Genomic DNA, 25,414 nt, shown 5'->3' with positions numbered 1-25,414 from the left:
CAAATTTATTTGAGCATAAGCTTTCATGGGCTAAAACCCACTTCATCACATGCATGGAGTGAAAAATGTAGTAAGCAGAATATATATTATATCACATGAAAAGATGGGAATTACCTTACCAAGTAGGGGATCAGTGCTAATGAGCCAATTCAATTGAGGTGGAAGTGGCCTATTCTCAATAGTTCACAAGAAGGGGTGAATACCAACAGAGGGAAAATTACTTTTGTAGTGCTAACGAGATGCAATGCAATCAGGGTGGCCCATTTCCAACAGTTGACAAGAAGGTGAGAGTATCAGCAGAGGGAAAATTACTTTTTGTAGTGCCCATCCACTCCCAGGTTTTATTCAGACCTAATTACCCACCGGGTGAAGCGAAGAAACAGATTGACAGGGCCAAAAGGATACCCAGAAGTCACCTACTATAGGACAGGCCCAACAAAGAAAGTAACAGAACGCCACTAGCTGTCACCTACATCCCTCAACTAAAACCTCTCCAGCACATCATCAAGGAGCTACAACTTATCTGGAAGAACTATCCTTCACTCTCACAGACGTCGGGACACAGGCCAGTCCTCGCTTACAGACAGCCCCCCAATCTGAAGCAAATACTCACCACACAATAAAAACACTAACCCAGGAATCAATCCCTGCAACAAACCCCGTTGCCAACTCTGTCCGCATATCTATTCAAGGGACACCATCATAGGACCTAACGACATCAGCCACACCATCAGGGGCTTATTCACCTGCACATCTACCAATGTGATATATGCCATCATGTGCCAGCAATGCCCCCTGCCATGTACATTGGCCAAACCGGACAGTCTCTACGCAAAAGAATAAATGGACACAAATTAGACCGAGAACTGTATCATTCAAAAACCAGAAGAACACTTCAATGTCCCTGGACACTCAACAACAGACTTAAAAGTGTCTATTCTTGAACAACAACAAAAAACTTTAAAAATAGACTCCAACGAGAAACTGCAGAACTGGAATTAATTTGCAAACTGGACACCATCAAATTAGGCCTGAATAAAGACTGGGAGTGGATGGGTCATTACAAAAAGTAATTTTCCCTCTGCTAATACTCACGCCTTCTTGTCAACAGTTGAAAATGGGCCACCCGGATTGCATTGCATCTCATTAGCACTACAGAAGTAATTTTCCCTCTGTTGGTATTTACCCTTTCTCGTGAACTGTTGAGAATAGGCCACTTCCACCTTAATTTAATTGGTTTGTTAGCACTGACACCCACCCCCCCGGTAAGGCAACTCCCATCTTTTCATGTGCTATACTATATATTCTGCTTATTGTATTTTTCACTCTATCCATCTGATAAAGTGGGTTTTAGCCCACAAAAGCTTATGCCCAAATAAATTTGTTAGTTTCTAAGGTGCCACAAGGACTCTTCGTTGTTTTATCCTTTGGATGGCTTTTATAGCTATTTGTCAGCTCAAAATATATCAAATGCAGCCAAATAAGGCTTTTCAGGGATATAGCAACAATTCCAGTAATTAAAGGAAATGTGAAAGGGGTAAGGAGAATAAATCAAAACTCCAGATCCTAATGATTGTGTCATTTACTCCAAGTACACCACTGAAGACTCTATTAGACATGGGACAAAATCCTTAGATCAGACTAGAACAAGTGTTCCCTCTATAGCCAAGGAGCAACATCCTTTCATCTCCTATAAAAAGTATCAGAGCTAAAGTTAGGCAGGTCCCACTCGGAACTGGTCTACACTAGGAACTTACCCCTGAGAGACATAGCTGTACTAATGTGTGAAAAATCCACACCCCTGATATAGCTAATACCAACATAACCACCAGTGTAGATAGCACTAGGTCAATGGAAGAATTCTTCACTGACCTAGCTACCACTTCTCCAGGAGATACAGCTGTGCAGCTGTAGCATTTCAAGGGTAGACATTCTCTTTGTTCAAATATTTTACCCTATACACAGAGTTGTATGACCCTTAGAGGACCTACAGACTCTCACAATCACATTGTGAAGTTGAATGACCAGGTGGTGTGGAATAATACCCTGGTTGCATGCCATTACCAAGGAAACGTAGGATATAAATTCTAGAAGCTAGATCTGCAGATGTGAATGAAAAGGCAATGAAGGTCACTTTTGGAACTATCTTTGATGAAAGCAAAAGAAAACTTTTTTTTTTTAAAAGTACACTGAAGGGCTGAATACTTAGCCCCAAAAGGCTCATTGATCTTGCCAAAGACTGAAAAATGTGACAAGTTACACGTTGCAGAGTATGGTCTACCATGGGATCAAACTGTCAAATTTCTACACATATTGAGAATGTAAAACAATCCAGGTATTGGAACGATAGATGAGGAAAAAGAGTTAAGAGTTATAACTCAAAGTCGCACTAATTCCTCCCCCCCGGTAACTACTTAGTTCAAAATATTTTATTTTTTCCTCCAGCATGTGTTTTTTTTCCCATTGTTGCATTCTTGTACCATGAACAGTAATATTGGAACCTGTAAATAAGAGTAATAATTTATGTTCACCTACCTGGTAGAAAACTACTTTATTATAAATAGCTATAGTAATATAATAGACAAAGGACAGGTTAAAAGGACTACCTTTCAAACATGCTATTTGGTATTCAGAGAGATCCAAAGAGATGACCTTTACTAGAAATAAAATTCTGGAAAAAAAAAAATTGGTGACTGCTAAAATTTAGACTATTTTTACCCTCTAGTAAAAAGATCCAAACAGTATCATGCAGCTAGCTGATTACATAGGCACCAGAGGTCATCAGATGTTTTGCTTAATACCTAATCCAATGTTTTCAGGCTCACATATTAGTTTCTGTCCTTTGTTATTCATCTTTCCACAAAACATTTTATGGACACCTAGCCCCATAAAGAAGGAAATGATACCTGGAGGTCACAGGGCTTATAGGCTTGGTATCCAATGACTGAGTGCTCCTCTAGAGCCTCATCTTTAACGTTTTATTACTCAAAGATGTGCAATAAAAAAAAAGTTATATTGTATTTTAAATCTTTCATATTTTTATATCAAATACTCTTGCAAACATGGATCTCCAGAAGAATCCTCTTTGTTAATGAGACTGTAACGAAGGAAGTATGGGCTGGTGGTGCACACTTTTGTTAGCAAACTTTTCCCCACATTATCTTATTCCCCTTAATCATTTTCCCCTTCCTACTACCAAATGTATTGCTTAGCTGCTATTTGCTCTTCTCTGAAACTATTTCACTGGATTCCCACACTTGGATCTTGAATTTCTAGTGGGATACAGGAGGAAATTCTCATAGCCCTTTAGGTTTCTTGCCCCCCACGAAGTATTTGCCAGCACCTTACACACAGACCAAATCCCACTAACTTTTCTCAATCTGAAAGCATAAGCATGAAGAGACTCCATGGAGCAACTGACCTTTAGCTCTTGCTGACATAGGCAAGCCCCATGCAAGTGGCCTGGATGATCACATCTACATGTTATTCTTACAGACATGATTGTTAATGTTAACCAGCATTGTAAAATGCTGAGGAAATGCCACATTATGCTAGCTTGTCAGAAAGAGAATCGTATCTCAATAAGCCACCTACTTATTTTCTTGTCAGGTATTCTGATATCATAGTGAATGGTGGATGTCTATATTACCTTATTCCTCCAGACACTGGCTCTTTAACATATAAAACATTGCAAAGGTAGGGAAGACAGTTTTTGAAACAAGCTCAAAAATGTCTATCAGGACTAGAGTACTCATCCATCTATCCCAACACCCTAAGAAAAAGACTCAAAACTAAGACCCCCTTATATCCACATGGAGCTTTAAGTACTTCATGTTTTTGATACTAATCTCTTCAAAAACTGTACTATTACAACCACAGCCCCAGATTTGGCAAAGATCTGTACAGATGCTTAATTTCATACACTCTGCACATGTAAAATTAAGAAAGCGTGCAAATCGCTGCAGGATTGGGAACCTAAAGCAGAGTATCTGATAATTGATTTGTTTTGTTCCAATTTTTAAAGAGAAAAAGGTGAATATGATACATAAAAGGAATGGCCATAATAAAACATAAGTTCCTAATCATTTATATTAAACCACAAACATGGCATTTTTGGATCACTTATCAGATCTATGCAGTAGTAGTTGCCAGGGTCAGCTTTTACACTCTGGATGAAGGGTATGCTTTTAGAAGAGGACCACAGTGTGATTTGGGGAGGTATGAATAAAACAGCCCATATTACACTTTATAGAGACTGTTATATGAGAAGGTTCCAGCATAAATGTGATTTGTAATGGAATCGCCTTTTGAATAAATATTTGTTTCAGATGCACACAAGTTTGATTTTTTGCTTTATTTTGGACAGCAGCGCTAAAATAGTTCAGTACTTGTGGGTGTAGAGAGATCTATAACATGTTTTCCAAACAAAACAGGATAGAATATATGTTGCCTTACAATTGGAACCCAGAGCATCCAAATTTGTTTTTTCCCTAGTACCCTCTGCCGTCACCTCCTCCTCCCTCTCCCCAGTAGGTATGCTAAAGGATTTCAAACTAGCCTCAAACTGTTACAGAATATTTGGTAGGTCACATCATCATCAGTTTTCATGTACACCTTAATTCTGTATCATCATTTAAACTATATTCATTGCATGCATTTTTAAAATCACTGTCTTTCACCTCCATCCATCATACCGTGCAAATGTTAAAGTTCACCATAGTGGGCAAACAACATTCCCAGGACTAATATGCAGCACTTCATGCTAACGGCTAAGAGGTTCATGTAAGTAAAGACAGTATGCATGCAGTGTCTCTTTGGACAGACAATGGCAGCTCTGCTCACCTAGGAATAGACTGCAGCCCAACCAACCCATATTATGGATTTAAGTATTAGAGACTGTACTATCATGCCAAAAGGCTAGAAACATGAGTTTGTATCCAAAAGAAATACAGCGTTGGAGTTTACATTAACATGGTTCTTAAGAAGAAAAGGAGTACTTGTGGCACCTTAGAGACTAACAAATTTATTAGAGCATAAGCTTTCGTGAGCTACATAAAGCTGTAGCTCACGAAAGCTTATGCTCAAATAAATTTGTTAGTCTCTAAGGTGCCACAAGTACTCCTTTTCTTTTTGCGAATACAGACTAACACGGCTGCTACTCTGAAACCTATGGTTCTTAAGAGATATGTTGCCCACATGTGCTCCATGTCCCACCCTCCTTCCCTGCTACTACAGAGTCCTACTACTTTGGTTTCAGAGTAGCAGCCGTGTTAGTCTGTATTCACAAAAAGAAAAGGAATACTTGTGGCACCTCAGAGACTAACAAATTGATTTGAGCATAAGCTAAACCCCCCACTGTTCCTCAGACATTCTTGTTAACTGCTGGAAATGGCCCACCTTGATTATCACCACAAAAGGCTTTCCTCCTTTCCTCCCCCCCAGCTTGTTGGTAATAGCTCATCTTAAGTGATCACTCTCCTTAAGTGTGTATGATAAAACCCATTGTTTCATGTTCTATGTGTATATAAATCTCCCCACTGTATTTTCCACTGAATACATCCAAAGTGAGCTGTAGCTCACCAAAGCTTATGCTCAAATAAATTTGTTCGTCTCTAAGGTGCCACAAGTACTCCTTTGGGATTCTGTACTGCTAAAGGAAGAACTGAGGGACAGTTGGGCCCACTCTGCACTGAGATAAGGAGGCTCAGCTCTAACAGACACTACTGGCCAAAAAAACCATGCAGGCCAAGAGTGACCATATGGACAATACATCTCAGGGAACCACATTTACCATAAAGAGAATGGTGAGAAAGGGGAGTCCTACTTAGATTGCAGGATAGCCCTACCAAAATATTGTCTTGAAAAGGTGTGGACTAAGCTCTGCATAGCTGATCTACAGATTTCAGAAATAAAGACATCTTTCAAGCAGACAGAGGCTGATGGAGCTCCAGTGGAAAGTGCTGATGTGGTTAGGTGGATCAAACCTGGCTAACTCATAACATGTTCTTATGCAGTTGATCCGTTTTGCTAATTTATGTTACTGCCTGACCCATACCCCTTTCAGCAAATGACGAGAGCCAGTGTGTTCCTGAATGATTTTGTCCTGTTACGGTAGCATATATACACGTCTACTCCAATATAACATGACCCAATATAACACGAATTCGGATACAACACAGTAAAGCAGCGCTCTGGGGGGGGGGAAGCTGCGTGCTCCAGCAGATCAGCAGGTCTGGCTCCGACACACTGCTCTGAGCGGCATTAAGAGTGCTGGGCCAGGGCCGTGGGGTTGGATAAGGGGCAGAGGGTCTCGGGGGGAAGTCAGGGGACAGAGAGCAGGGGGATTGGGTAGGAGTGTGGTCTCTGGAGGGGGCGGTCAGGGGACAAGGAGCAGGGGGGTTTAAATGGGTGGGGTCTTGGGAGGGGTGGTTAGGAGGGGGGGCCTCTGGAAGGGGTAGTCAGGGGACAAGGAGTGGAGGGGAGTGGATGCATCAGAGTTCTGAGGGGTCAGTCAGGGGCAGGAAGTAGGTGGGGGTCGGATAGGGGGCAGGGCCAGGCTGTTTGGGGAGGCACAACCTTCCCTCCCTGGCCCTCCATACAATTTTGAACCTTGAGGTGGCCCTTGGGCCAAAAAATTTGCCTATCCCTGCATTAGGCACTCTCAGCTCTCCCACCTATTTTAATCTTGTTTCTAAACTGTGAATTGTCTCACTAGTTGTATTTTGGAAACATTGTAACTAATTTTCTAATTTTTTTGGAAACATTTTCTAAACAATTTAAAAAAATTGTTAGCATTAAAATACCATTGACGTGATGGCAAGTAGTTCACAGCCACAGAAACGAAAGGCATGGACAGTCAAAGAAAAATTGGAAGCTCTGGACAGACTGAAATCAGGAATGAGCCAAGTGAAGGTCTCAAAAGAACTAGGAGTGGGGGAATCAACATTAAGAGGGTGGATCAAAGATGAGGAAAAATTACGATCAATGGTAGTTGAACTGGATGAAAGTGAAGGCCTAGAAAGGAAGCGCCTAAAAACTGCCCAGGATAACCAACTAGATAAAGAGTAGTATTTATGTGGTTTACCCAAGAACGCTCCAACAGCATGCCAATTTCCAGTGACATTATAAGGAAACAAGCGGAGAAACTGAAGAAGGATCTCGATTTTAGACACCGTGCCAAGGACGCTTCTGGACACCAAGGTAATGAATTTAAAGCTAGCTGTGGATGGTTTAATCGTTTTAAAAAACGTCATGGCATGCGGCAAGTTGCAATTTCAGGAGAGATACGCTCCGCAGATATAAAAGCTTGTGACGAATACTTGCTAAAGTTACAAGAGATCATCATCAAGGGTGACTATACTCCGGAGCAAATCTAGAACGCTGATGAAACTGGCTTATGTTGTTACCGTATGCTGCCGGATAGAAAACTTGCTTCTAGGACCGAAGAAGTAAAGGCCGAAGGTTTTAAGGTGATAAGAGAGAGAGTAACTATACTTTTTTGCATGAATAAAACTGGTTAACATAAAACTTAAACCTCTGTGCATAGGCAAATCCAGGTCACCTAGGGCTTTCCAGCATAAGAACATGGATTCGCTTTGATTCATTTATCACCATTCAAAAAAATGCCTGACATCGGATATTTTCGAGGAATGGATTAAAAATATTTTGGACCAGCTGTCCAGAGCCACCTACGCAGACAAAACTGGAGCCAAAAAGGTATTGCTCCTACTTGACAACTGTTCCGCCCACTCCCTAGTTGAGACCTTAACCAGCAAAGATGGGAAGATAAAGGTGAGCTACCTTCCTAAGAACACAACGTCCAAAATACAGCCCCTAGATCAAGGCATTATAGCCACATTTAAAATAAACTATCGTAAAGCCTTAGTAAAGAAAATTGTTGAGGACAACAGTAACGTAACAGGATGTATTTAACTTAAGCAAGACAGCCTGGCTAGGAATCACTCCGTCATTGATAGAGAAATGTTGGCATCATGGTCTCAATAGTGCTTTTGTCACTGAAAGCGATGACAACCAAGACGAGGAAGAAGACGAAGATGAGAACAACTTTGAAGGTTTTACAGAAGAGGCCATGGAGGCAGAACAAGTCTACAGGGAACTTGTGGCTCAAACTGGAATAGCTGATGTTCAAGAGTGGATGGAGGTGGATGCCATGTGTCCAACCTATGAATGACTTACAGATGTAGGTATAATTCATAATGTTGCCCCTCAACCCCCTGGTCCCTCAGAAAACGTGTCTAACCCTACAGATAGTGACAGACCCACCGCCCAAAGCTGCTGATGCAGTTGTAGGGTTAGAGATTGGTCTTAAGTGGCTAGAAAGCCAGGATGTGGATAGACTGCAAATACTGCAGTTAAAATCCATAACTGACCTGACGAAGAAGGCAACTCGCAGTAGCATGAAGCAACAAAGTATAACAAGTTTTTCTTTTTTAAAATTAAAAAAATGTTAAGGGGTGAATCTTAAATAAGAAAGCATCTTGTACCCCCAAAAAAGATATTTACCATTTTATCAATGTCTCTAAAACTTGATTACTTTACCTTTTCTAGCTTCATTTTAACCTTTTCTGTAAGTAAAAACTCCCATCTCCAAAATGTTTTCAAACTGCAGTCTATTTAATAGTTAACAGTTCATATTACAGTACTTCAAAAATCTACATATAACATAGTTGGCTAAGTGACAAAGTGGCCCATGCTCCTATTTGCTAAAATACCAAAATCTTTTTTTACAACAATTTGTAAGCATGTGTAATTAAAAGCATTTTCTGATATTTTATGTAAATTTTGCATTTTCCTAAGCATTACACGCAGAACAATTGGTGTATGATGAAACCTAGCCCACGTGGTTGCATTTAGTAGTGTTTAGTACCTGTGTTAATACAGGTTCTTTTAAGTAAGCTTATAAAAATAATTGTTGGTTTCAGAGTAGCAGCCGTGTTGGTCTGTATTCGCAAAAAGAAAAGGAGTACTTGTGGCATCTTAGAGACTAACAAATTTATTAGAGCATAAGCTTTCGTGAGCTACAGCTCACTTCATCCGATGAAGTGAGCTGTAGCTCACGAAAGCTTATGCAAAAATAATTGTTGTAATTAAAGAAAGGAGATAATTTAACCATTGTAGAACAGATTTATTTACTGCATACATCATGTTAGTTCTAACAAAAATGATTTGCTGACCATTAATAATGGAAATGCTCAAGGCCAAAGCAAATTTGATAGAACGCGGTTTCACCTATAACTCAGTAAGATTTTTTGGCTCCCAAGTACCGCATTGTATCGGGGTAGAGGTGTATTATTAAACTTCACATATTTGATGTAGTAACTTCCCGCACAGTTGGGTGAGGCTTGAAGAAGACTAGATGAATGAATTGGCTCATATAGAACTCAAAAGAATTTTGGGCAGGTACTTGGGATGAGGCCTCAGAATAACCCTGGCCTTATGATACATTGTACAAGGGGGACCTGCAATGAGGGCCCAAATCAAATCTCCCCTACCCTTCAAATTGATGCAACAGCTGCCAAAAAGCCAGTCTTCTTTGGGAGCAGTAAAGGGAGCAGGTGAGCAAGTTTCTAAGGGCTCCAACAGAAGGATCCATCAACCTTGTTAATATTACACTGTGGTCACAAGAGTATCAGGAAAAAAAAAATTCATTAGATGAAATAAAGCACCTAGATTAGTAAATCCTGGATAAAAACAAGCATGTCTAAATTAAGAGTAAAATGAGTTTTTAAATCAATGGTTCGGTCTCTAATTTATACAAATTCCCTGAAAACTGAGAACCATTGAATGTAATTTATATAGGCTTTGAAAGATTTTGATAAAGTCTCTCATAAGAGCTCAAGAAAATAGTTACCTCAGGGCATTCCTTTAGTATTTGAAAAAGTGATTTTCCCCATACTCCTGCAAATGTTTAAGGGAAGAAGCATCACCACCTCATGCATACCCCTCTCTTGTTCACAGCCCTATTTTCCCTCCCAGCCAAATTAATGCCACAGAGTATTCACACATCTTCAATTATAGTCTTCAACTGCCCAAGATAATCCTTGCTGGAAGTAGACTCTTCAACCCCTGCAAGGCTGCTACCTCCCCACATAACTTCTTAGATCACTCCTTCTCCCTCTTCAAATTGCTCATACATACAACTGCTGTCTCCTCTTAAAAACACTTGTAACCATTTTTAATATAACTGCGTGCTAACAGTATTACTAATGTTTTTAACTGTAGCGTAGGCAGAAATGGAGGTGTTTTTAATACTGCATCAGGTAAGCATAGCTGACAAAGCGTAATTGGACTTAGTAGTTAAAACAACACAGAAAGGACATAGGACAAAGCTGCTCAGAACAGCAACTGTTTGTGAAACGAACACAGCGTTGCACAGCAGAAACTGGATGGGTAAAGTATGCTACTCATTAGCTGAATATTCCTCCCTCTACATATGACATTGTTAGCTGTGAGCAACCAGTGAGAGAAGCCGTGCGTCAAGCAATTCCTCTGAGACCTCTGTGGCTGACTGGCCAGTTGCTGAGTCAGAAAAAAAGTGTCTTTATTCAGCCAAGACTTAGCCAGCTCAACGCCACTCCAGAGTGGGACTCTGCTACCTAGGACTCTCAGGAACTTCAGGGGTTGGCGGGCTGGCCCAGTGATCTCAGGCTGAATTTAAACCACTGGGTGAGAGGTGATGGCCTGTTATGGATAAAAATGTGGCTGAGGTAGGAAGAGAAAATGACTAAATAGGTTAATGCAAGAGCAGACAAGGAATCAATACATATTAACTAATTTGTAAGAGAAGATATAGCAATTAAGTGAATTTGGGAATCAGATATTGGTTAGTTTGAAAGGAACTCCTTAAGATCCAACACTAATTAAGCAACAGGATTGCATTTTGTTTGGATAGACAAATGCAACATAAGGCTATGGTTTCAGTTAAAGAAACTTAATTCAGAATTCGTTAATGGGTATAAGCAACTCGGTTGAGATTTCTAAGAAAAAAAAATCTACAAGTCATCATGGACGGAAGCAATAAATACAAGTCTTTTTGTACCTAAATTAGTAAGTCAACAAGCAATGCTCTTTAGAATCTTGTAAACATTAACCGGCAGGCTTGCATTACAGCTGCACTAGCAAGTTACTGCACTGAATATGCAATTGGCAACCCCAATGGGATATAGGTAAGCAACGTTACTTATTTAGTTTGGATTGCTACATTCTCTTCAATGTATTTAGGACAATTTAAATCTTTGCAAGCTGGACACCTCTATAAATCTCCATTCTTATGAAAAGATGACAGGACAGCTCATGTAGAGATAATATTTCTGAAGCAGCATTTTATTTTATTCATTTAATTCCAAAACATTAAATTTAGAAGTCTGGCATTTCAGAGAGTCATCCATCTTAACATGGGCTAACACGGACATGGCGCTGTCAGAATACACAGACAACTAAACAGCCAAAGAGTTTACAAAAAATAAATTCATGATTTTTCAAAACAACTGCAAAAAAGGTTACAAGTATCAAAACTTTTAAGTAGATGCATTGCATTAAATGAAAGTCTGTGCACATCATAAGTTAAAGAGGCAAAAAAACAAGTTGCTACCAAAACCTCACATTCTGAACAGTTTGTAAACTGATAAATAGAACTAAGTTGTCACTTCACATCAGCTTAACTGTTTTCATCGGTTGAAAAAAGTTTTTGGGGTGGCTAATTTGCTTTGCATGCACAAGATGTACTGCTTAACAAAACACTATCAGCTTGTTTCAAATGGAAAATTTAAAGATTAGATTTCTGATTAATTCACTTTCTATTATTCTTGCCCATATTTTATGATCAATAGGCAAACTAAAATGCCTCTTTAATATGCATCTTTCTGCACCATTCAAGTGCAACTATGATAAACAGGGCAGATCAATCAATCAATCCAGCAATGCTCATGAAGACTTATCCAAAACTGCCTCCTGATAAAGTGGACTGCAGATCTGAACAGCTGTGCTAACAATACAGATATGCTTAGCACTAGATATTTAGTGAGACTGGCAAGGAAATATTGTGGGATGGTGATAATGGGGATGGTGAAGTGGATGATGGAGGGCTAGGATGAAAGCTCTTTAGTTATTGCCCTCTCCTGCTTCCTCATCCTGCTGGTCACTTGTCCAGAGAGTGAGGTTGTCTCGAAGTAACTGCATGATAAGTGTGGAGTCCTTGTAGGAATCCTCATTTAGTGTGTCCAGCTCAGCTATGGCATCATCAAAGGCTTGTTTGGCTAAAAGGCAGGCCTGCTCAGGTGCATTCTGGATTTCATAGTAGAACACTGAGAAGTTGAGTGCCAACCCAAGCCTTATCGGGTGAGTGGGCTGCATGTGCTCTTTGCTGATTTCAAAAGCCTCTTTATAGGCAGCCTCTGAAGCTTCCACAACACTGTTCTTCTTCTCACCAGCAGCAACTTCTGCCAAATAGCGGTAGTAATCTCCTTTCATTTTCAGATAAAAGACCTTGCTCTCATATTGGAAGTCATTGCAGTTCTTGATCAAGAACTTATCTAAGAGGGCCAAAACATCATTGCAGACTGTCTCCAGCTCCTTTTCGATCTTCTCCCTGTAAGCTTTAACTTTTTCCAGCTTCTTCTCATTCCCATCTGCCATAGTTTTCTGCTCTATGCTGCTGATGACTCGCCAGGAAGATCGTCTAGCCCCAACCACATTCTTATAGGCTACAGACAGCAGGTTTCTATCTTCATTGGAGAGGGGCTCATTCAGCTCAGTCACCTGCAAATACACACAGAAAGATCAACTTAAAATAGCTTGACATTGAGGAAGAAGAGAATGCAATCCTCATTCAATATTTCCATCATACCAACTTAGAAACTGCAAGGGGAAAAAAATTCCTTCTAGACATGATGGTGTTCTTGTTCAGTTTAACCAAAATTGAAGACCCGAGTGCAAGTCAATTCCTTTAAGAAAATTCTTATTTCACTTTAAACTTTACCATATCACCTCCCTAAGGAATTTGTAAACATTTATATACTACGCTTTTAAGTCTTATCAAGGAAAATTTATTAAGAACAGCCACTGAACAGTGTGCATCTAACTGGCACAATGCAGAAGTATTCAAGAGGAAGACAACTGATTTGGAAAGTCTTTCCAAAAAGGCAAATACAATACATTTTTCCTATTGAATTCAAATGCGTTATATTGCCAAATCGCCTAGCCGCAGTATAGGGTAGTGCCAGACAATTCAGTTCCTCTCTATATTCAACCCTGCTGTGGGGTCCAAGGTGTGTACTAAGGAGACAGTATGCTCAGCCACTGGAGGAGAACTGGATTGTACTGCTCCACAACATGTCCTTTACTGTGTCTTAGGGATTTAATTCATACAATCTGATTAAAATTTGTCCAGTTTTCAGCTAAAACGGTGGTTGTAACCCAGGATTTTGAAGCTAGGCGAGGGAAGAAATTATATAAAATGGAGTAGGTTGGAAGGTTCAAAAGATAGAGGAATGTCCCCTGGGAGTAAAAAATAAAAAAAAGTTACACACATATCGCAATAATTACAAAATGAATTGTTACGTTTATACTGACTCATGAGACTATAGTAACATTTTTAAATATTGCACGTTTATGATACATTTGATTTACTGCACTTTACTATAGTTTGTGAAGAAAGTTTCTAAACTCTATAGATTAGAATTAGTTCTATTTTAGCAAACAATTGGAGGTTCTAAATTGGGGAGTGGTTCTTGATGAATGCAAGTGCTTTGACTTATCTAAGTTTACAATACTAAGCATACTTCATTAGCAACACTATTAAAAATTTGTGACAACTGTGGAAAAAAACTAATGTGGCAAAAGAAATGGTTGCTTCCCATTGCCACTGAGATGAAGCCAAAATGATTTCATAAGTATTAAAAGAAATTTTTATATTTACACTGCAATACACAGGCATGCTACATATAACTAAATCAGACATTTAAAGTTCTCCCCACCAAATTCAAGAGGTTAACTTATATTTCTAGAGTACCGCAGTAACCAATAAACTATTCAAGAATGGCGTCTAATTTTTCAGATACAAAACAGTTCATCTTAATGAAAAATTAGAATTCTCATGGCAATAATGGTTGCACCACATTTAGAACCTCTGAAGACACACTAACTTCTTTAGTATTTACTTGCTACCCATTCCTCCATAATGCACTGCTTCTACAGCTCAGTGACTCAAAGACTGAGAGTATGCTGCTCCCTACCACTTTCCAAGGCAACCTATGGAAAGCTAGGTTCCCAAGAACCAGCTACAAGTCCTCTTTAATGACATCTTCATTTAAAGAGACAATTTGAATAACCCAAGCAAAACTATTTGTTGTGCTTGCAATTTAGAGAAACTATACACCATGTTTAGCCTCAGTTCATTGTATCTATAGCATATTTCTTAAAGCTAATGTAACCCATCAGCTGTCCAACTTCTTTCCATGCCCATGCTTCTCATGCTCCTGCCTTTGTATCTTCCCCCCTCAGTTTTTCTCTCCTTTCCAAGCCCTTTCTTTCCACTTCAAACTTAAGCATCCCCAATTCCCCACAACTGTGTGCATAATGAAAATTTTAGAAGTGTGAAAGTTGAAAATAAAGTGCATTATAACACGTGGATGGTGGACAGCAAATTAGTATATATTAATTACAAAGCCATTTGATAAAAATAACTGAGGAAATCTCCCTCTCCAATCACAACAGAAATTCAAGTTATGTATATACCCTTCCTTATGCAAAAGAATGAGTAACTAGAATACTTAGGGGACTGTTGCAAAAGTCAAACTGACTATCAGACCAACACAGGAAAGCTTGTAGAGTCAAAAGACCTCAACTGAGAACACCTTCCCCCAAGCCCCTGACAACTAACAACTTTAAAAACTGAATTAAGTGTCTCAGCGGATCTTAATTTCCACATAAAGCATTAGTCTACATAACAGTCAGGATCCAAATCACATATGGTTTTATAGATCAAAATGAACACAATTTATTACACCTACAAGAAAAATAGTAGGCTGTGCAACTTTGCAACCTGTGCAACACAGGTCTAACATGCTCCACACAAGAAGCACCAGTTAGTGAGCCACTAGATTCTGCATCACCTGAAGCTTCAAAAAGGTGTTTAGGGGCACAAACAAGTCACAAGCATGAGGCTAAATGCAGCCTGTATTACACAAGAGGAAGGTTGCACCCTCCTTGCCAGAGGTATCTGTGAGAAAAAACATTATCCAGGATCCTCTCACAGATAGGCATCTAATGGATTTTATTAAAAAAAAAAAAAAAAAAAAAAAAGGACAGAACTGGGTATCACCAGCACATATGGCTACATAGCTCAAATTGTCTTACTATTTCTCCTAGTGGCCTATTATGTACTGACCAGAAGGAACTGACAGAACAGAATCCAGTGGCATGCCACATAAGCAGCAACCTCAAGGCAAATAAGCAGTTTCCTCAACACCACAGTCTGGAGACCTCTCAAGTCATTTCTGCAAGTAGGTCAACTGGAACAGAGGCTGCTGAAAGATACAGAAGAAGCAGTATGGACATCCAATTCATATCCATTGCTGTAATACCACTAAGCAAGGAAACCAGCAGTGTCTTTGTATCATACTCCAATGCCAGATTAAGTGGGGGGTTTCAGAGGAAATCAGAAGATTTTGGTCTGCCATACATAAAATTCAACAATTTTTTTTTCCTATTAAAGGAAATCTAAGAACAGCTTGGTAACTTCAACATCCCAAAAATAGTTTGACAAATAGGGCTTGCTTTCCACACAGCTGTTCTATAGATACAGTCCCTTTGCAAATCCATACTGGGGAAGTCATTTGGCAAAACATGCAATTCCCACAATGAGTGCAAAGCCAGGGTCATGAAGGACAATTAGGATTCAATTTGAAAGAAGCAAGTATCTTTTTTTTTTTTTTTACAAGAAGTCAAGGTATTAAAAAGGTGATAAAAAGCCTAAAAAGCGTTGTGGGTACTTTTTTTTTTTGCTGCTTTATGATTTATTAAGGTAGCCTGAACGGGAACGAGTTTTTGTTAAAAGATTCATTCTGCCCCCCTACCTTGTTTAAAAAATAAATAAAATAAACAATTTTTCTGCCCTTAAAGGCTACAGATGGTGGAACAAGAAATAGGATTTTAAGATTGCAAGTACGAAGTGAAATTTGACTCAGTTATTTTTATTCTTAGTTCAAAACTGTTATTAACACCTGCTTAACTACAATATTTGAGAGGAATTCTTTATCAAGGATTCAGCTCCCATTCCTTTAATTAAGGGAAGAGAGAACTTCCAGAATACATCTGAAACCTGCAGAGTGTGTGAGAGAGACAGAGCGCTTTCAGGCTGTCTTTATAAATAAAAAAACAAAAAAAAAACACAAAAAAGTTTCAATTTTTTTGCAGGGTACCTTTAACTATCTCACCCTGTGGCGGGCCCAACACCACTTCACATTTGCCTTGTCAGACATGACAGGTATGGAATCTTGTAAGTTGTATGGTGAAGCTATCTATGCATCACCATGAATCTTCAACCTGGAATCATATTCTGAAAATATTTTTTTAGATGAGCAATACATACAAGAGAAAACAACACACCCACACCATTCCCAAATCTATCTGTCCCCTGCCCCACCTCCCTCACCACAGGGTTATAATCAGATTTGTTTCGTGTAGAAACAGACATTGACATGATTACCTTCAAAATAAGCATGGGCACATTCACCTCTGTACACAATTGTGACTATAATACAGTATGTGGTACATACAGTGCCTTAAACTCAGTGTAGAATTGTAGTGACCATACACTGTTAAATCTCAACACAGTTTTGTAAAGACCTGTTTTTCATCAAGGGCTGCCTGAGTGGAGTAAAACTCTACTGTAACCTCAGCTGTTTGGCCTGTCAGTTGTCTACAACTGAGGAAAAAGCCTTCAAAATCTGCAACTCAGCAGCAGCTCCTGGTAGGAGGAGGCTACTCAGTGTACTGAATTACTTTCAGCACTGCTCTTGTTCTGCTCATGGCAGGAGTTCTCTACATTAGTGTTTCTCAGTCTTTTTGATTCCAGGGACCAGCTTGCTGCCTTCCTAAACTAAGTAAGGGAAATCTCAGGAACCGGCACTGGTCTACGAAGCAGTCCTTGAGAAACACTGCTCTACATTTCTGAAGAAGCACTCCCTGCCTTTCTGTGATCAACTGATGGGTACCCCTCCTTTCTAATGTCACCCTTGCCCTATGTCCCAGTATATCACTTTTTCTGTCCATTTTCTTTTTCCTGACCAGCTTCCTTCTAGTTTGTGTTTTTAATTGTTCATTCACTCTGTTATCCATCCATTTAGAAGGCTATCTAACAGGAGTCTCAAGGTTCCAAATCACATTACTCCTGTAGTTTACTTCAGTGCATGGAGAGTGAGAGAAGCAGGGTGTTGCAGGCCTGCACATTTAAGCTTCTTCAGTAGCCAACAGCATTTGGGTATACTATGGGAACAGAAATGGAAGGCAGGTGGCTGTCAAGAAGTCACCTCCTGCTTTACGCACTGCAGGAATAAATTTCCGTTAATGGTGGATGATGCACATTTTGATGTAATGCAGAGGTCTATGGCAATACAGACAGCTTCACAACCCCATCATCTCCCACACAGGTTGAAAAACACTGTCTTGAAGGATAGAAGGCACCTTCTCTTCCCCTATACCCATAGCCATCTCTTGTTGGAGATAGAGGGCTCTTGGGCTTTGCAGTGGGTAAACATAACCTATTACCTGACAATCAGCAAAAAGCATGCTCTCACATTACTATGGTAAAAGCCACAGCAGTGCTAGGAGTATGATAAGGAGCCACTGAGGGTGCGTCTTCATGCAGTTAACTCAGGCTCTTATTCAGGTGTTGCCCCTAGCCCCCCCCTCCCTCCCCAATCCATGGAAGACTGGAAATTTGACCAATTCAAAAATAACTGGTCAATTGCCCAGTTAGGCTTGATCAGATAATGTCAGAAATGGTCAAATATTTTCAAGCACTAGTTTATTAGAACAGAAACAACAGTAACAAAAGAAATAAGACTTTATGGTCCCCAATAAGATTAGCCTCAGATAGAATTTTATTGTTTTGCATTTTTCTGAGTTAAAATAACTCCGTTAAGTAAATTGTTTTTTGTAAATGAGGTATAAGTATCTAACTCCCCCAACCCCTGGAAAAAAAAAAAAAAAAGAATGGCACCATGATGCAGTCAAAAAAATAGGCTGGCACCTATATCAGGACATTCTTGCTGAATATTTGACAGTCGCATAAGAGGCGGTCAAGTAACCTTTTTGACTAGTCAACTGACCAGCTTGCCAAGCCTGCATCCACACAGAAAATCCACTCACCTGAGTCTACCTGTGCTTTCAACTCAGGCTAGCTGGCCTATCTGAGAGCGTAGATTAAAGTTCAGCTGCTGATTTAACTCAGGGTGGTAACCCACCCACTGTGCAGTGGGGACATCGACTAAATTATTTGAGTTCTTACAGTTCTCCAATGCCTTTCTGCAATTTGACACCCTTCTCCCCAGGTCTGACTAACTGGGCCCCCAAGTTCTCCCACAACTGACTCAGAAAGATTCAGAGAGGCTCAGTTTATCATAGCACAAAGAACATGGGATATGACACCAAAAGTCCTAGAGAAACCCAGGTGACAAGCAGCATCAATGAGAACGCAGTAATCTGGGTATGGCTTTGCAGTGTGGCTGCTCACACCTTGGCCAGGCTAACTTGGATGCCAATCTCACGAGTTAACTCTGTACTGAAACCATACCCTTAGTATCAAACCAGCACAAAGTGCTAGACAGTCTTGCAGCAGGTAGGGGTTTTTGTTTTTACTCATTGTTTTTACTTAGATCAAAAGCATCCCTACTACCTGCTTCTCCACACACACAATACTACCAAAAAGGGACAATCACTGGAAAGAGAAAAGAGCCAGAGGATGTAATATTGAAAGTGCACATCTGTTAAAATTCTTTAACACCTTATGTGAAAAAGGAAATTTCAACGATTTCCTAAAAATTAAGTTAGAACCCTATTTTAGATAGATAGATAAAAATAAAAGAAAATGGTGTGTGTACCATATTCATTAATGTTATATATATTTTTTCCATCTGCAGTGAGCCTTGGCAAGGAGTTCAGTAGTCCACATATCTCACAAGTATTACTCAAGATTACTTCCTCTCAAATTCAGTTCTACTTAACTTACTCATTTCAAATTAGTGTATTAGATGCGTCACTAAATAGCAATACAGACTAATCGAAATCTTGAGCAAAATGCACAGGAATTCATACATTTTGAGTTCTACAACTCATGATGTATATAGCAGAATAGCTTAACTCCTTTTTGCTATTAGTCAATATTTCATACCATTTCCGAAATTCATTTGAACAACAAAGCATCTAATGTAATATTGCTTCTTCATATAATTTTTCAAACATCAAACATGTGAAGTGCCATTCTTATACTAAAAGCATATTTTTATTTACTCTTTTTTTCACAGCTATGGCCTGTTCCTGTTCTCTGTATAATAATTAAAATCATCAATACGTAAGTCCAGCAGAAGAAGGAATGTTAGTTTGCTGGAGCTCTAGAGGAGCGTTTAATTAAATGAATGTGCCACACCCCTTGGCAAAATGCCATTTTACAGAGGTACAGTTGACTATATTTCTCATGGAGTGAACTCCAGGGTTCTGAAAGAAAACCAAACTCACTGTCTATGTCACACTGCAGTCTTATCTTCCTTTCTTGCTATTCATCATGGAGGTGGGAAAAGGCTGGCATTCAGCCAAGAAGAAAAACTCAACAGCAGTTAATAATTGTACTATTACTTTAACAAATATACAGTATTTCCTACAAGGTTTAAATTATTAGCATTGCTACATCAACTAGCTTTTTACAAAACTACCATTAACTTGAAACATACTGTTAAAGTCTTTAGTCTCTTTGGCAGAAAATGTGGAATGTATTTCTCCCACTATACACAAGTGGTTTTGCCCCTCATATTAAGAAACGTCTTGGTTTACATTTTTGCGTGTAATTGTCCCAGAAACTAATGTACAGAGGGAAATATTTTCTTTAAAAAAACAAACAAACAAAAAAAAACAACACACACATGGGAAAGGCTACTTTAAAGGATAGAAGCTTTTTGCTTAGGTTATACGTATTAAAATTAGAGGAAATGTTAGTTGTGTGTAATTGTAAGAGCCCACATAATACATTTTTATATGAAAGGCAATATAAGCTCCCACTCTTTCCCAAAAACCTGCCCAAAACGGATGTTCTAAGTTACAGCATGTTCTAGAATGAACACCTGCAAAAAAGTATCCAGATAACCAACACTGTATTAAAAATATATTTGGAGAAACTGGAGTTAACTACTTTTGTATTCAAGGAAAAAATTAAAGTTATTTCATTATGTGTAATAAAGTGGAAACATTTTAACTTCCATTTTAGTTTTGTTTTCAATTGCTTATGAGAGGTATATATTAAAGAAGGAATTAGCACCTTTGTCAAAGGCGAATGATTTTGAAACAAGATGGAATGATAAAAAAAAGCAAAATATTTTTAAATTTAAAATGGTCTATTAGACAAACACTAATTAGCATTTCCTGAAAGATGGCAGCTTCACTCTGCTTTTGTGTTCTAATTTTATGCATTCCAATATTTGGATAGGAAATTTTAAATAGTAAAAATATTTCAGCGATCATTTTTGTATTTCTAAATGTATCCCAGTTTTATAAAGTATTTCCTGGATCACCAACCGACTTCACTAAAACCTGTACATGGGCTTGTCCAATTCAGTATTTTTTAGAATGAGCAATGACAGGTATTTCTAAGGGTAGAGTCATTCCCACTTCAATTAGCAAATCTAGTAGTGCCATTAATATAATTTCTCACTTCAAACATAATAGCTCTGTTACAGACATATCCAAGAGCCCTTCTGTGTAAGAACTGTATTAGCCATATAACAGGTTGTGCTGTACTAGATTACATACAAAGCAGACCATAAAAATCAGTACCTAACAGAATTTGAGAGGTTTTTTTAAATTTTTATTTTAAGGTGCATGATATAAACTGAGAATTTGATGCATCCTAACATTTTTGATCTTTGATAGATTGACTTTGTTATGATATGAACTCCATTTGAAACCCAGATCTTTGGGCAGGGACTGGGTATTTATTTAGACAGCACCACCCCACAACATGGCTATGAACTGGCGGGGCATTTGGGGGCTCACACAGTACAAATTAATATGATCACAAATAAGAATTAGGTAGAGCAGACGAGCTGGAAGGATGCTGCACGTTAATTCAACATTTAATTTTAAAAAGCTAAAATACTCTTCACTGGATCTCACATATAGTAAGAGAAGTTTAGATACGAGACGTTTGGTTTGCTAATGCATTACCTGTTCAGTACAAGTTAGTGTTAAATGCTTCGTTTTAAAAGGAGCAGGTTTAATCCACCTTTAAATATTATTTGAATACATTTCAGTACTCAAAATTATGTACAGATTGTAGGCAACATAGCACTGAGAAAAAGAAAGGCGTATCTTGAAGGATCTTGTGCTGTGAGGGATTATGTTCCCGGATGCAGCTATTACATGATCTTTGAATGAAAGCTCCCCAGGTTGGTGAGTAAGGCCTCCTCCAGTGATGCCTTCTTGATGCAACGGAAACATCTAGAAAGGAAAAGGTCCTCTTGCCATGTTAGGCTGCTTCAGACCCACCTCTAAGCACAGAGACTGACCGGGCCACACACAGCACCATCAGCCCACGCCTACAGCTTTAAGACTGGTCCCAGGTTAGCCGGACGCGCTAAACCAACGCTCCAAGGTCAAACTCAGCATCTCCGGCCCACCCCAGAGGATGGGGGGCCCTGGGCCGGCGTCAGACAGGGGCGGGCCAGGAGCGATGGGGGGAGGACGTTTCCCCCAGCAAGGACAGGACGAGGCAGTATTAGTCCATCCGCCCGCCCCGGACACTCACCGCCGAGAGCGAGGGAAAGGAGGGGGGCACCCGAGCACAGCCCCTCTGTGAGGAAGTGTCCGTCGCGCCCCGGGGCGGGGGAAGCCGGAGAGCGGAAGGGCTGCACGCCCCGCTGCAGCGGTGGGGAACGGGGCTCCGTCCGCGGAAAATGGACCAGCCCCCTCCACTCCCAGCTTTGCCGCGATAGAGCCCAGGCTCCCCGCGCCCGGTTCTAAGGCGCCACCCGCGACTCTTGAGGGGACCCAGCAGCGAGCGCGCCGCGGTACCGGACCCCGCCCCGGTGGGACCCAGCGGCCCGCCACAGCCGCCGCATCACCCGCCGGGGCCCCACCTCCGCCTTTGCCCAGCTTCCCGCTCTCCCGCCGCCAAACACCTTTCTCCCCACTCACCGCCTTCATGGCCGAGGCCATGTCGTCGTATCTTTCCGCCTGCTCGGCCAGGCGGGCTCGCTGCAGCAGCTGCTCTCGGTCCCCCATGGCCGCTTCCGTAGTGACTGCCGGGCCGGGCACTCGGCGGCACCCCTCTCACGCGGGGAGTGAGGGGAAGAGGTGGCGCTTCACGGGCTACCTGGCGCGCGAACGCGCTCGCTCCGCGGCCGTTGGCGCCTTGCGCTCCGTGACCGTGGGGCTCGCCGGGCAGGGGTTGGTGGGCGCCTCGAGGACTGTGGCGGAGCGAAGATCGCGCGCTCGCTCTGTTGCCTCACCCGCGTGTACAGCTCGCGAGTCGCGCTTCTCTCTACCCGCTCTGTGCCTCGCGCACTGTTGCCGCCCCCCGCGCCTGCGCCCTGTGAGGGCAAGGAGGGGGCGGAGCTGAGGAGACTGCAGGGGAGGGGAGGAGGCGCTGCTCCCCCGCGTTCTATTTCTAGGTGACGTCACTTACTATAAATAACCAGTCCCGGACGCGACTGGGGCAAACGCATGCGCACTACGAATGCTGCATTTTACTGCTGCAAAGGTGGAGGTGGGAGACAGGGAGGGGGTATTGCAGAGCAGCTGAGGGAAGGAGGCGCTTCTGGGTCTGGCCTGCTGCCCGTGCATACACACTGTAGCTATAGCGCTGAAGGTAGCTGTCGCTAACCCCTTGAGAAAGGAAGGGCCTGGCTGCCATGAAATCCACTGACCACTGCAGAGACTCCCCCGTAGCCAATATCCAGACAACCCTCAACTAGCGGCTAATGCTTCAGAAGGTCATACTGCAGCGTCAGCTGTATGCCAACAGCAATCGTGCAAAGCATCGTACCTTGCCTTACAAATGTGTGAGATTTTTCTATGTACAATTTTGCAGAATGTTTCTCCTGTGTACAGCCATTGCTTGTGGGGTATTTTCTCCAGTGCACGATTTTGGCTGTGCACGATTGTCGTTTTGTATGAGAAATAAAACACAATAGTTCTCCCTTCAATATAAGCTTTGTATTTTTCACATACTTTTTTTTTTTTTCTTCCATTTCACTGAAACTGCTGGTCCCTGTAAACCCTGCATACCAGCTATTACAACCCTCCAATAATGGGGTCAGTAGGAATATGCCAGTCACATGATGCTGCCTAAGTAATGGCACTAATTTACATTTTAGTATATATTTTATTTCATAGTGATTAGATATTTATTTACAGAATTGACAAAGTAAATGGTGTACATAAAAACTACCTCTCATAGGCAATATTACAGAAGTCCTGCAGATGCTGGCCATGCCTGCAGAAATGTTAGCTACCACATTGTTCATTTGCAGAAATAAAAATTAAAATATAATCAAGATCAACCCAAAGCTAACCCAAATATATCTGTCTTGTCCATCCCTGAAGCTCACTGTAGTCAGGACAGACCAGCAGAGGATTGTTATCCCACTTCATGCTTCCAAAAAGCTCAGTCTCATTCATTGCAGTGTAGTTAAAAAAGGTTTCAGAGTAGCAGCCGTGTTAGTCTGTATTCGCAAAAAAGAAAAAGGAGTACTTGTGGCACCTTAGAGACTAACAAATTTATTTCCCGCTGGTAATAGCTCATCTTAAGCGATCACTCTCCTACAGTGTGTATGATAAAACCCCTTGTTTCATGTTCTGTTGTGTATATATAAATCTCCCCACCGTATTTTCCACTGAATGCATCTAAAGTGAGCTGTAGCTCACAAAAGCTTATGCTCAAATAAATTCGTTCATCTCTAAGGTGCCACAAGTACTCCTTTTCTTTTTTGTTAAAAAAAAGGTGTGTGCTTATTCCCTACCCACTCCTAAAATATGCCCATTTATTACTTTCAAATATAGCTTCTGTAGAGTTTTTAATATTCTATTGGGGCTGCATTTCCTTTAGTAAGTGGATACATTCTTCTTCTATTCACTTAAATAGCTCTGCTGCTGTAGCACGTCAGTATAGACACTCACTACAGTGACAGGAGGAGTTTGCCTGTCAGTGTAGTTAATCCACTTCCCCAAGAGACAGTAGCTAGGTCAATGGAAGAATTCTTCCATTGACCTAATGCCATTTATACCAGCGGTTAGATTGGCATAGTTACATATCTCAGGGGTGTGATTTTTCACAGCTTGAAGAGATGGAGCTATGCCAGAGTAAGTTCCAAGTGTAGACCAGCCCTAAGTGTAGTCATACCCTGAGGGGCACACAGGTGAAAAGTGTCCAAGTTGTCTCAGAAGGTGAGTGACAGAGTTACTAGACCACACTGCCTCCTTAAAAATGTAGGATGGCATACAGACTTTACCAACAAGAATGGGAAAAGCTCATTCATACAAGTTATAGGCAGGGGGTGAATTCTGCTTGCATTCATGCATTGTTTTCACTGTTGTAACCAAGAGTACAATTTGGCCTATTATGTCAATCTTAAATTTTAGCCTTATGTTCAAGTTTAGGGAGTTTAGGTTAAACCCTTAATGCTAATTGTAATTAGTTTTTAAAAAGGGACTAAATACATTTTATGGTCAACAACAACAAACTGTAATTAGGCATAAAATATGGGTGATAAAAATATATGCTAAACAAGAAAAGAAAATTAAGTCACAAAAGAACTACACTAAAGAACACAGGATTTGCCAAGCCTTATTAGACCATTGGCCTCTCAAGACCAACATCTTGGCACCAGCCATGATATGTGCATGGTGATTCTTCAGAGGAAGACCGATCCTTCACTCCATAATGCACCTGTTACTTGCCCAATGCTGCACATTGGGACAAGTCAAAATCCTTTTGACAATCAGTTATATCTTTAAACCTAAGATTTTTAAGAGAAGGCAGCGTTATCAGTTCTAAAACCATAGCAGAATGAATATGATCAGTCCAATCCTTACTCATGCAAGAGTTCCATAGATGCCAAAAGGAGCTTTCTGTGAGTGGGATCAGGCTCTGAAAAGGGTAATTAGACTTTTCGGAGATATTCTTACA

General features: G+C 40.5%; 1 protein-coding gene across 1 annotated transcript; it reads right to left on the bottom strand.

Moving 5' to 3' along the window:
• Positions 1 to 11,316: 11,316 nt before the first annotated feature.
• Positions 11,317 to 22,983, bottom strand: YWHAH (tyrosine 3-monooxygenase/tryptophan 5-monooxygenase activation protein eta). The gene is made up of 2 exons (XM_038373612.1): positions 22,423 to 22,983; positions 11,317 to 12,777 (listed from the first exon to the last, which is right to left on the bottom strand). The coding sequence occupies exons 1-2, from the start codon at positions 22,507 to 22,509 to the stop codon at positions 12,121 to 12,123; spliced, it is 744 nt and encodes a 247-aa protein (XP_038229540.1). The 5' UTR covers positions 22,510 to 22,983; the 3' UTR covers positions 11,317 to 12,120.
• Between the last annotated feature and the right edge of the window lie 2,431 nt (positions 22,984 to 25,414).

Source organism: Dermochelys coriacea, chromosome 15 (genome assembly GCF_009764565.3).
Source record: "Dermochelys coriacea isolate rDerCor1 chromosome 15, rDerCor1.pri.v4, whole genome shotgun sequence".
NCBI classification, from domain to species: Eukaryota; Metazoa; Chordata; order Testudines; family Dermochelyidae; genus Dermochelys; species Dermochelys coriacea.
Note: the sequence above shows the minus strand (reverse complement) of the source record. Positions and strands in the feature narration are given on the sequence as shown.

Coding starts and splice junctions, on each gene's coding strand:
- YWHAH (XM_038373612.1), bottom strand. CDS start 22,509: ATGGGGGACCGAGAGCAGCTGCTGCAGCGAGCCCGCCTGGCCGAGCAG. Junction 12,778..22,422: donor TGGCCTCGGCCATGAAGGCG/GTGAGTGGGGAG, acceptor GTGTATTTGCAG/GTGACTGAGCTGAATGAGCC.